Below are 12,124 nucleotides of genomic sequence, written 5' to 3'. Positions count from 1 at the left end.
TTAGGCAATGTTGCAATGAGGGCATGAGGCATGTTTGGGATTTGATTAAGTGATTGATCTTTTATTATCAATTTTTGTATTTATTTATTAGTACATTATTGATCTTTTATTTATTATTTTGACCTTTCAAGATTGCACTCAGATTTCAGAATTTCTATGAAGTAGGAGCAGAATCACGATCTTGGCCACCACTTACAATATAAAACCTCAACAGTTTCGGCCGACTCATTTTGAGTGCACCACAAATTAATTTTTAGTTATTACATATATACATTTTTTAATTCTTTTTTAGTCTCTTGCTTTTAATAAAGCTAGTTTTTAATTCTCTCCATACACACAGACGTGTTTACAAATAAACATACTTAGATACATATTAAAGGATTCTAAAAAAAAAGATACATATTAAAGGTTAGTTCAATTTTTATTTTTTCATTTTAGCCTTTTGCTTACTTAAATTTTTTTTTTTTTTTTGGTAGTGTGTATATATATATTATTCTTTAACATAAATTGTATAATTACGATGTAGTAGATTTATCTGATGTTTATATTTTTCAAACAAGTTATTAAAATGATTTATTATATAAATACATTTAAAAAGAAAGTCTAATTTTTTAAAACGTGGTAACAATTTTCATTGAAATTTATATTTGAGTTAAAAATAAGTTTTAATAGGCACATTTGGATTAGTTTCCACTAGGTTGAAAATATAGTATTGCACACAATCGTTTCTTGCTAGTCAAGCCTTGTATACTTGTAACTAAATAGTACAGGCTTAAAGTAAAATGGGTTAGATTCTTCACAGAATCGTTTCTTGCAAGCTTTGATGTTGTATCTAATATTACAGTTTAAAGGGAAACGGGTTAGAAGTAATTTTAATATTTTATGGCCTTGAAGTTGTTTTAATTGGTGTAGCTAAAGTTTTCAAAATTAGGATTTTATGTAGGATCGTGAGAGGTAGATGAAATCATAGATCTTGGATCGTAGGATTCTACATTATTTGAGAAAAAAAAAGTACACATTAGTATGTTAAATAATCACATAAATTTTACATTCATTCATTAAAAAAAAAAAAAAAAAACCAAAAATTTGCATCAATTTGATATAATTACCATACATCATTATATCCATTTGTAAGCATTATTTGAAGAAGCCAAAAATCTCAAAACGTGACACTTTATTGAGATGTTATTTTTTATTTGGGTCCAACACACACTCTATCTCTCTACATTAAAATAGCAAAACTTGGTCTATTAAGATGTTATTTTTCATTTGGGTCCAACTGAGCCTTCTGTCAAGTTAAAGAAAATTACAAGAAATCAGGATTGTTTAGGATCATCATAATCGTACGATCCTATTGATCTTGAACGATTGATAAGATCTGGATCATTTTGGACAAGTGAAATCGTAAAATCATAAGATAGTAGGATCTAGATCGGAATTTTGACAACCCTTGTAGCAAAACAAGGAAAAAAAAACTATTTTAATGGTTAGGTTTCTATTTATTTATTTTTTGAGTGGTAGATAGTGGGTTGTCTAATTAAAATAACTCTAGTGAACAAGGTAGTATATAACTATTTTCTCAAAAAAATAAAAAAGGTAGCACATATGAATTATTGGATTATTATGTACATTTGTAATTCCTTTTAGTCCCCTACTTTCAATTTAAATTTAAAATAACCGTGCCACCCAAAATATCATTATATTTTTTTCATCTTTTTCATGTCACAGGTGGACGTACTTAATGCATTTGGATACCGTTTATTTTACTAAAAATTGAAAATATTGTATTAAAATAATTTTTAAATATATAAATAGTACCATGAGATCTATTTTTAATGAAAATTTTGTTGAAAAAAGAAATTGTAAGTTTCATAAACAGTACATGTACCCATTGCCAAACTTTTTTTTGTTTGAAAGCACCCACCGCCAAACTTGAAAACTTTTTTTTGTTTGAAAGCACCCACTGCCAAACTTGAAATGCGCTTCTCCCCAAAAAAAAAAGAAAAAAGAAAAGAAAAAGAAAAGCCAAACGCAGACGCGTATGGCCAAAATGCAGTCAAAACGTGCCTTAAATGTTGTTCATCAGAACCAAGTCAAATAAATCCTACTCTTTTTCTCTTATTTTCCATAATATAATGTAAACAAAGAATTTGATTTCTTTGTCCTACTCTCATGTTTGTGCACAGTGCACTTACATTTTAAATAATTCTTTCCCCCTTACATAAAAGTACAAGAACTATCTACATCCTTAATTTTCTTCTCATAAAGAAAAAAAATCTACATCCTTAATTTGCATTCTATATAATTTAAAGATTGACATGGAATATTTCCTTATTTTGATCACTGCAGATTTGGCTGCTGATGTAACTAATCATGAAAGAAAATTTCTAACTTGTTCTCAAAATAAATAAATAAATTGGAAAAATCAAATCCTAATTTGAAGTTTTTGTTGTTTTAGAAATGCATTTATTGCATATAAATATCTAGGCAACTACCACCTAAATAGAGGAAATTCTTGGATGGCCAAGATTCAATAATAATAATAATAATAATAATTAATAAAATATGCAAATAAAGAGCACTGAAAAAAGAAAATGTAATAGTACATATGGCCAAATGTGCACATGTACAGACTACGGTATTTAATATGAAAGGGGCAAATAAAGAGTTGAAGATTTGAAAAAAAAAATTTAAGGAAAGACACGGCTGTTAGAGAGACAGTTTAGAGATTTGTTTCTATTTTTATTTTATTTGAGTTTTGTTTCTATTTAAGGTGTATAAATATCCATATAACTAATCATAATTATGTGGATTTAAGACTTATAATTACTTCAAAATTAATCTGAATGTTAACAATGGTGTTATTGCAAACCTAATCCTCATTTGGATATTGAACTAACCAGTGGAAGTGATAAGAAAAAGAGAACAGCTATATCCACAATATTTTCATAACATTTTTATTACAAATCCTAAGTGACATGTTGTTATTAGTTGCTATAGATGGTTAAAAAAGTAATTTAAGTTTTGAGTTCAAATTAGAACCAATAATAATTTTCCATCTATGATTTATTATGAAAATATTATGGATATAACACTTAAAAAAAATTGTCTAAAAGAAAAAAGAAAAAAGAAAAAAGAAAAAAGAAAAAAGAAAAAAGAAAAAAGAAAAACACTCAAACATGCTAACAGTATTAAAATTATTAACTACAACTAATCTATTTCACATCCTTTCATATAAAAGTGACTTTTACTTGTGGTTCTCATGAGACGTACTTTTATATGAAATAGAAGTTTAGTACACCAAATGTATGGAATAATTTTTTCATCATTAAAAATGAAATGTCAATTAAACTAAATTTCATTAAAATATATACATATTTTTTAAAAATATAGGCTCATTTAAATTTTAAACTCAATACTTTTTTTAAGGAACTCAATAAAATTTTAAAAATGTAAGGTTGTGTTTATTTCCATAAAATGTTAGAGATAGCATTATTATTTGCAACACACATCTATTGTCATGGTTGATAAGGTGGTAATAAGTATATCATAATCCTCAATTAGGTCATCACAATACAAATAAATGACTTTTTTATATATAAAAATAATAATTCAATAGTTACAACTGACAACAATAGAGAGATGATTAGTTTTGAATATTGATTCTTCTCGTAAAGGAAAAGAGACAATATTTTAAAATTACAAGACTTTTTTTATCGAAATAAATGACTTGGATGTAAGTCCAATAACATCACTATACAAATTAGTACACAATTATCAAAACCCTCAAACTATCTACCAATCATTAGAGCCTTAAAATTTCAAAAACTCTAAATTGGAAGAACTGATTGGGTATATATCTTACTTTTCTCTCCCATATATATATATATATATATATATTTTTTTTTTTTTAATTTGATAGTAGAAGAAAGTGGGGATTTGAACATTAATATCTCATTTAAAAACAACAGAGGTGACAACTAATTTAATTACAAGGTTTTTTACTTCTCTTGACTAAATAAAAAAGAGTTACCGTTTTTTCAAAAATATGGATTTCATATACAAATAGCACAAGTAGGGTCCATTTTTATGTTAAAAAAAAAAGATGTGCACGAAAAAATACTCTAAATAATTTAATTTTCACAAAAAATCTGGGGCCGTAAATAAATATGTGAACTCCAAAAGGGTAATGGTGGCACAACATAATTATGTTCTTTTCTCACAATATCGTTGTCACCGTAGCGTGTTCGTCGTGGGCCTCGTGGCCTCATATTTTAGTCCACTTTCTTAACTCCACTTCCACACCCAAACCCCTTAACTAAACTAACCTCAAACTCTCTCTCTCCTTCACAGACTGGTAGTAACTGGCTCTGTCTGTGTCCATCACTTATTATAAAGTTCTCGTTTTGTTTTAAAAATTGTGATTTTATATGGTTGATGAATCTAAAAATCAATTTTTTAATAATTTAAATTTTTTTAGATAATAATATATAATTGCTTTCTTTTACATTTGAAGATTTCAGAAGTCTGTGATTTTGTTTTTTTTTTTTTTTTCTTGGTAAAGATTATGAATTTGTCTTCCTTTTCTGAAAATTATTTTTTTAATAGTTGAGTTACAAGACTATATAATAAAGAAGAAAACAGCAACGTTTTGAATGTTTATAAATAAAAGCATTTCATTTTCTTGTTTTTGACAATAGCTGAAGCTGTTCATAAAAAAAAAGAAGAAGACAATAGCTGAAGCTGAAGCTGAACCAAAGAAAAAGAAAAGAATCCCTATAGTGCAAAGCAGTTTTAGACATTAATGCTCTCTCTCTCTCTCTCTCTCGCTCTAAAACCGACATTTTAGAACACCCTTTAGACCATTCTATAACATACGCATCTTTCTTTTAATCATCTATCCAAAGAGATGACAAAGAGCACAACTTCAAAAGACCAAGAAGGCACGATGACTCACTTGGATTTCTTCAAGAAATTTAAGCGCTTGAACCCTCTTGAGCCTTCACTAGCCATTCTTGGCTTCTTTCTGGTCACCCTTCTCTTCATTAGTTGCTTCTATTACTTGGATTACCACACTGTTGCTAGAGGAATCACCTGGCTTAATTTGTATGGTCCATTATCTTCTTCTACATCAGCAGCAGCAGCAGCAGCAGCCAATTTGAGTGTAAGTCTGGATTTCCTTGATGAAGCTGGTGATGTCTGTGATATCTTTGATGGGAATTGGGTTTGGGATGAGAGCTATCCACTCTATCAGTCCCAGGATTGTCCTTTCTTGGATGGAGGTTTTAGGTGCACTGAGAATGGTAGGCCTGATAGTTTCTACACAATGTGGCGTTGGCAGCCCAAAGATTGCAACTTGCCCAGGTTTTGTACTTGTTCATCTCTTTGTTTTTTCTTGTTTAGCTTTAGTTTGGTTGCTGAGAAAATTTAGAAGAAATAGTATCATTATTAAGCAAATTTTGAATGTCATGTTGTTTATTGGTTTTTCCAAAGAAAGGAGATTTTGCATCAGGTAAAGTAATAGGTGTATTAGACCATTGTGAAGAGGAGGCCTCTAAACTCTCTTTGGAGCCAAATAGGAAATTCAATATTTTTTTGTTTGTTTGTTTTTGGTCTTTTTCCCCTTGTTTTAAACTTTAATCTGTCAAAACTACTTGTGTAGAATTGGGAATGATATGGTTATTTTGATATATGCATGTGGATTAGTTTATGATCAATTAGTTGTGTTGTAAATTCTTTTTTCTAAGCTGCAACAAAGAAGAGGTTTTTTTTTGGTACTGCTATCTAAGCCTTAATACAGGATTATGGCTTTGTCTATTGTTTCCTCTCTATAAGTTATGTTTTATTGATTGATGGTGTCCTTGCCATTGTCTGTTGGAGTGATTTTGATTTCTGTACAGCTTGTTGGTTTTTTCTCTTCTGTTGCTTATCTGAATCCGTGAACTTTCAGCTTTGGTTTCAAGTGGTGAGGTTTTTTGTTTCATTTTATTTTTATAAGTACCTTTGTGTAAGTTAGCTACAATTCAGGCCTTTTTTTTTTTTTACTTTTCTTTTCTTTCCTTTTTTGGTACCATTCAGTTTAGCAGTAGAAGAAGGTAGAGGAACACTAAAAATTACATTAGTAGAAGTAATAAAAAATGACATTCCAATTAAGGGTGTAATAGAGAATATAACTTTAGAAAGAGTAGAATGAAGGAAAATAGTACATATGGCCGCCCCTAACTAATCTGTTGAGGATCCATAGCTGACCCCAAAATTTTGGGACTAAGGCTTTGTTTGTTGTTGTTATTTAGTTTAGCAGTCTCCTATATCAAACTCATGTGCCCAAAACAATCTTAGTGATACTGTTCTTTGTCTTCATTTTGTTTGTCTTCAAGTGTGAGTAGAAGTATGTTCCTATTTTACATGCAATTAATAGTTAATACTAACCTTTTCATATCTCATAGCGTTGCAATTCAGTCCTTGTGATTTCTCTTATATGTTTTGGGATTGTCAACCTTGTGGCTTAAATGAAGCTTTTCCCATGTTCAACTGTTTCTGTACAAAGAATTTTTTTCTTGACATAATTAGTTTGTTGGAAGATGAAAATCTTATTTGTGGTTCTCTAAAAATCTTATTTGTGGTTCTCTCCTTTGTCTTGAGAATAGATTTGTTGCGGGGAAGATGTTGGAAAAGCTGCGAAATAGGCGGGTTGTATTTGTTGGTGACTCAATTGGAAGGAACCAATGGGAGTCCCTCCTCTGCATGCTCTCCTCTGCTGTTCCTAACAAGACTTCTATCTATGAGGTGAATGGGAACCCAATTACAAAGCACTCGGGCTTCTTGGTGTTCAAATTTGTTGACTTCAACTGCACTGTTGAATACTACAGATCTCCATTTCTAGTAGTTCAGGGTCGGGCTCCTGCTGGTTCTCCAAAAAAGGTGAAGGTAACTCTGAAAGTGGATAAAATTGACTGGATTTCTAACAAGTGGAGAGATGCAGATGTGCTGATTTTGAATGCTGGGCATTGGTGGAATTATGGGAAGACTATAAGAGAGTAAATATATTCTATCCGATAAATTTTTCCTAATTTCTGGTTTAATTGCATCCATTTCATATCTATTTTCATTTCCCATCAACAACATAGGGATATGGATATCAGGAAGAAATTTAATGAATCTACAAAATTAAATAGAAGGCTGAAAACCCACAAGCTAAATGACAGGTTTCTTAAAATTTAGCAATTTGATTGATAATCAAGGTCTTAGCTTGTGACTTTAGTAAGAGAAAAGCATATGACTATCTTTTTTTAATTTTCCATAGAGGTTGGAATTTAGGATGAGAAAAAGTCTAGTGCAAGTAAATTTGCACCATTGAGATGTTTTTGAAGAAGCTCTACTCTATCCTTGGTAAGGACGATTGGTGCCAAGATACATATGATTCAGTTACTATAACTTCACATGGGGAGTCAACTCCAACACACACATGTTATTTTGTGTTAGTTATAGATGAAACAATTAATTGGAAAGAAGGTTCTTTGGTGCTGTTCATTAGCATACAATATAATTTTTCAGTAAAGGTGTAAATTTGAAATTATAAATTAAAGGTATAAGTTGGAATCAATTAAAAGATAGTTCATAAATCTAACATCATTAGACCTCGTATAAACTTTTAATATGGGAAAGGTTAGGATTGATACCGTGGTACACCCTCAAAATCTAGTTCAATCATTGAGTCCAATGAGCAAATAATGAGGAGGATATCATGAACAGATATTGCCTATATGGTTTTTGAAGGCTGACTTAGATGGAGATGTGCTTCTAGTTTCATATTTGATCTTCATATTCCAAACTAGCTAAGGCTAGATATGATTTCCAAAGAAACAAGGGGATAAGAAAAGAAGATTCTAATGATGCTTTTAAAGATCATATCGATGCCTCTAGAAGTTTGTTTACCAGTTCAAGTAAGATTTCTAGTTCTATTAGGAAAATTTAAGAATTTGATAAGAGTTGATTAAAAATTAAGTGTTTAATCATGAGAGACACGTTGGCCTTAGTTTTTTTCCCCTCCCTTTCTCTTCTCCATTGCTTATCTTCTCAGCATTTTGTCATCGTTCATGTTACTGTTCATGTTTAGTGTTCATGGTGCTGTTTTCAGCTTGAGGACAGATTCGATGTTAGTTTCTTCCCACCTCTTTAGCAACGCTAAATCAAATATGTTTGCTGCCTACCAAAACCCTAGTCATTCTTGAACAGTTCAATAGTATTGGGTAAAGTTCCTATAAGCTAAGTCAATGAAAGTGGAGGTGTTAAAACTTAAAAAAGAGGTAGAAGTTGATGTCCGCTAAGGTAGGGACTGGAGAAATGCAAACTTGAATTGCTTAATTGAACATTCCTTTCCCTCAAAAGTGTGTCTATTTCTTCTTTTTTGTCTTCCTTTTTTTTCCCTTCACATTAAGCACATCGGAATTGACTTCCAAATCTCACCAGAAGCTTGTTTATCAAGTTTCCTTTCTAGCATGCCATGAGAGCAACTACTGACTTGTGATCACTCAACTAATCCCAAAGAGACAGAAATTCAGAGTCCATAACTCATGAGCTATTGGATGGTGTAGAATGGAATGGTCCACATCTTCACTCTTAGCTTTGCACATGCAACACTAGTCCATAACTATTATTTCGTGTCTCCTTAAGTTGACCATTGTCAAAAATTTCCCTAGGGCAGTGGTCCAACCAAACCATCCAAGTGAAGCAACCTGTGGCGAAGTGGATCTTGGAACCATCTTCCACTTCAAATCTTGCAAATTTAACAAAATTGTCCTAACCAAGTCTAATATGTTTCCATAAGCACACTCCATAAGCCTCCCTTGCTGTAAACAAGCACCAACCACCCTGAGAGGTGCCGTGGAGAATATCTATTAGCTTCCTCTATAGTGCATCCTGCTTCACAACATACCTCCACAGCCATTTGCGTGGGAGAGCTTTGTTAAAAAGTCATAAGCTTTTTAATCTCTAAACCCTCTACTTTGCATAGGAGAGCAAAACATTTACCAGTTCACCAAATGGAACTTGTGATCTTCACCTGTACCACCCCACAGAAAATCCCTGTGAATTTCCCATCCTATTAGCCACACCAGCATGCAAAGGAAATAATGATAGATGAGTGCTATTGGCAAAAAAAAAAGATGTGATATCATCAAAGGTTCCCCATTTGTATGAATAAGGGTGAATCTGTTTTACGTATTGCCCTTCAATTGCCCTTGAAACCAATTTTATGAAGACTTCCTATAATTGGAACAGAGAGAAGAGGAGAGAGAGGGTCACCCTATAGTAATCCTCTACTACCATCAAAGAATCCACTTGGAACACCATTCACTAATATACTTATCAAAAAAAAAAAAAAAAAAAATCCATTCACTAATATTGAAAAATAACGGTGGAAAAACAAAAATTAAATCCAAGTCCAACATTTTCCCCCTAAACCACATCCATGTAAGATATACAAGTTTTACTCCCAATTAACATGGACAGTTTTAGCAGCAGTAATGGTTCATAAACTATAAGCATTAAGCACTGACAGTTAATTCAAGGGACTGTCATCTAAAGTATTGGGATTCCTATGGTGGCAAATGTTTGGCAACTGTCCTTTCCCCCCCCCCCCCCCCCTCAAGATTATAGGTAATAGTGGACAGAAATTCCTATTACTCTGCTTAACTCTATTCAAGGCCACTTTTGATCTCATCTCTCTATCTCATTGCTTTTGCTTTTCTTCTCATCTCTCTTTTTGTGGTTCTAAAATTTTCTTTGGGAACTGTATATGAAGAATTTCTGGCTACAGGTATTGAGATTTTGAAAAAAAAATTGTATAGGCTCTGTGTGCAATAAATATTAGAGTCTACATTTGGTTATGTATTCCTCATGAAACTGAAAAACTCAGGAGTTAAAGCAGAAGGTCATTGTTTGCAGGGATTTATCTACTCTTGATGTATAGGCATCATTGCTTCAAGCTATAATTGTATTATGATGTGTGATATTTGTATTTATTTGTTAGGGGTTGTTACTTCCAAGAAGGTGAGGAGGTGAAGATGAATATGAGTGTTGAAAGTGCATACCAACGATCGCTTGAGACTGTAATGGATTGGATTAGTAGCCAAGTAAACATGAGCAAGACTTATGTCCTCTTCCGAACCTATTCTACTGTGCATTTCAGGTTTTCCTTGTCACCTTTTTCTGGTAGTCTCTTTGATTTTTGTCTCATTATCTACCTCCATATCACCTAATAATTCAATTTGAATTGCCAATGAAATATTTCTCAAATTGCACTTCCTCCTCTCACAAGTGTGGGTGGATGGTGAGGTCAGGTTCAAAACCCATTGGGTGCATGTGTTACTTACGAATAAAAAAGAAGTTTGAATTTTTAGCTTTGGAGGTCTGTTGTGGTTTTAGCATATGCTGGTAACATTTGTATGATTTGTGACACCAAAAGATTCTAATTCCAGATATCTCCATAGGTAGCTAATTCTAAAATATTTCTACTGGAGGACTTTTCCAGATTGATATGTTGTGGCTTTGGACTCTTTAAAAATACATCTCAAATAAAGTAAACGGGATGTTATAATTATCCTCTTACCAATTATTAGGGTGTGGCAACCTGAATCCTTTCGTCCGTTATATTTTGTCATATAGCTGACCAGGTATGAACAAGTGTCAGTGAAAACTTCCAAAAAAATCCTTTCGTCCGTTATATTTTGTCACATAGCTGACCAAGTATGAACAAGTGTCAGTGAAAACTTCCAAAAAATATTACTAGTTCTGAGATTCGTTGTTTAGTCCACAAGAGATAAAATGCTTTTATTCCCTTGATGTCTATTGGTAGTTATGATTGTTATTTTTCATCACTTATAACAAAATTTGATTTTGAACTGGAAACTTGGCTGGATGTAACAGAGGCGGTGATTGGAATTCTGGTGGTGGTTGTCACTTAGAAACACTACCTGACTTTGGCTCACTTCCAGTTTCTGATTCAGACAACCATTTCAAAATTCTCTATGATGTGTTAACAGAGCGCTCAAACAAGCCACAAGTAATGAAATTGGATTTATTGAAAGTAACAAACATGACATTATGGAGAAAAGATGGCCATGCTTCTGTTTACTATTTAGGGCCTGAGACTGGGCCAGCCTCCCTCAGCCGTCAAGACTGCAGCCATTGGTGCCTGCCTGGTGTCCCTGATTCATGGAATGAACTTCTTTATGCACTTCTCCTCAAGAGGGAATCCTTTGGGAGACGAAATTCTACAAAACCTTCTCAACCTCCATCATGACAGCTTCCTAATTTACATCAGCACAATTAGAGGAACTCAACTTATAATGATGTTACTGTTTGACAACCGGTGAAATTATTGAATATAAAGCTGAGTTGGGGAAAGCTCCATTCTGGTCAGTTGAACAGGCACGTTTTGACTCAGCATTTGGGAAATGTTGTTGCAAACCAGTAAATACAATATATTCTTATTTTTGATAAGATTTTTCCCTCTTTACTGATGTATTCTGTGACTGGTCAACAGATGATATGCATTAACTGTTGAGGAATCATGTCTGTCATGTTGGGTGCTTTTTGAGGGAATGCTTGGTGGCACATTTTTGGTCTCTAGACACATAGCTTGAGCAGGAGGGTGCTAAAATTTAGTGTCAGAATGTGTTTAGGAGGCCTTCTTGAGGCAAACTTGATAGTTGTGAAGAGATATACACACATACAGGTTTTTGGTTTTTGGCATATGATGTAATTCTTCAGAAAGAACAGAAAAAAAAGAAAAAAAAAAGGTGTAATGTTGCTGATTTTTCTTACTTAAATTTTGTATTTAGAAAAAAAATTGTAATTTCATTGCTAATTGCTTCCCTGTTTGTAATATTAACACTAGAAAATTCAGTTCTCTTTTCTGTCCGTTTTGTTAATGGAAAGTATGAAGCGAAAGAAAATTGAGTGTTTCCCCCCCCCCCCCCCTCACTTCCCCTTGTTTTGGCATGCTTTTTGGATTGGAGGTCGTATGGCATGGATGTGAGCTTTTCAACTGTGTTTTTATGCTTCTCTATAATTACTATCTTTGAGGTAAAAGTAGAATATGAGTTTCTAATACTCATGTTGG

At 32.6% G+C, this 12,124-nt stretch overlaps 1 protein-coding gene across 1 annotated transcript; it reads left to right on the top strand.

The window, feature by feature from the left end:
- The first annotated feature begins 4,308 nt into the window (after positions 1-4,308).
- Positions 4,309-11,789, top strand: LOC115971217 (protein trichome birefringence-like 10). Its single transcript, XM_031090983.1, has 4 exons — positions 4,309-5,364; positions 6,648-7,037; positions 10,031-10,189; positions 10,927-11,789. The coding sequence occupies exons 1-4, from the start codon at positions 4,910-4,912 to the stop codon at positions 11,300-11,302; spliced, it is 1,380 nt and encodes a 459-aa protein (XP_030946843.1). The 5' UTR covers positions 4,309-4,909; the 3' UTR covers positions 11,303-11,789.
- The last annotated feature ends 335 nt before the right edge of the window (positions 11,790-12,124 follow it).

This window comes from Quercus lobata, chromosome 12 (genome assembly GCF_001633185.2).
Source record: "Quercus lobata isolate SW786 chromosome 12, ValleyOak3.0 Primary Assembly, whole genome shotgun sequence".
Lineage (NCBI taxonomy): Eukaryota > Viridiplantae > Streptophyta > Magnoliopsida > Fagales > Fagaceae > Quercus > Quercus lobata.
The sequence above is the reverse complement of the archived record's forward strand: the minus strand, read 5'-3'. Positions and strand labels throughout refer to the sequence as shown.

Coding starts and splice junctions, on each gene's coding strand:
- LOC115971217 (XM_031090983.1), top strand. CDS start 4,910: ATGACAAAGAGCACAACTTCAAAAGACCAAGAAGGCACGATGACTCAC. Junction 7,038..10,030: donor TATGGGAAGACTATAAGAGA/GTAAATATATTC, acceptor TTTATTTGTTAG/GGGTTGTTACTTCCAAGAAG. Junction 10,190..10,926: donor TATTCTACTGTGCATTTCAG/GTTTTCCTTGTC, acceptor TGGATGTAACAG/AGGCGGTGATTGGAATTCTG.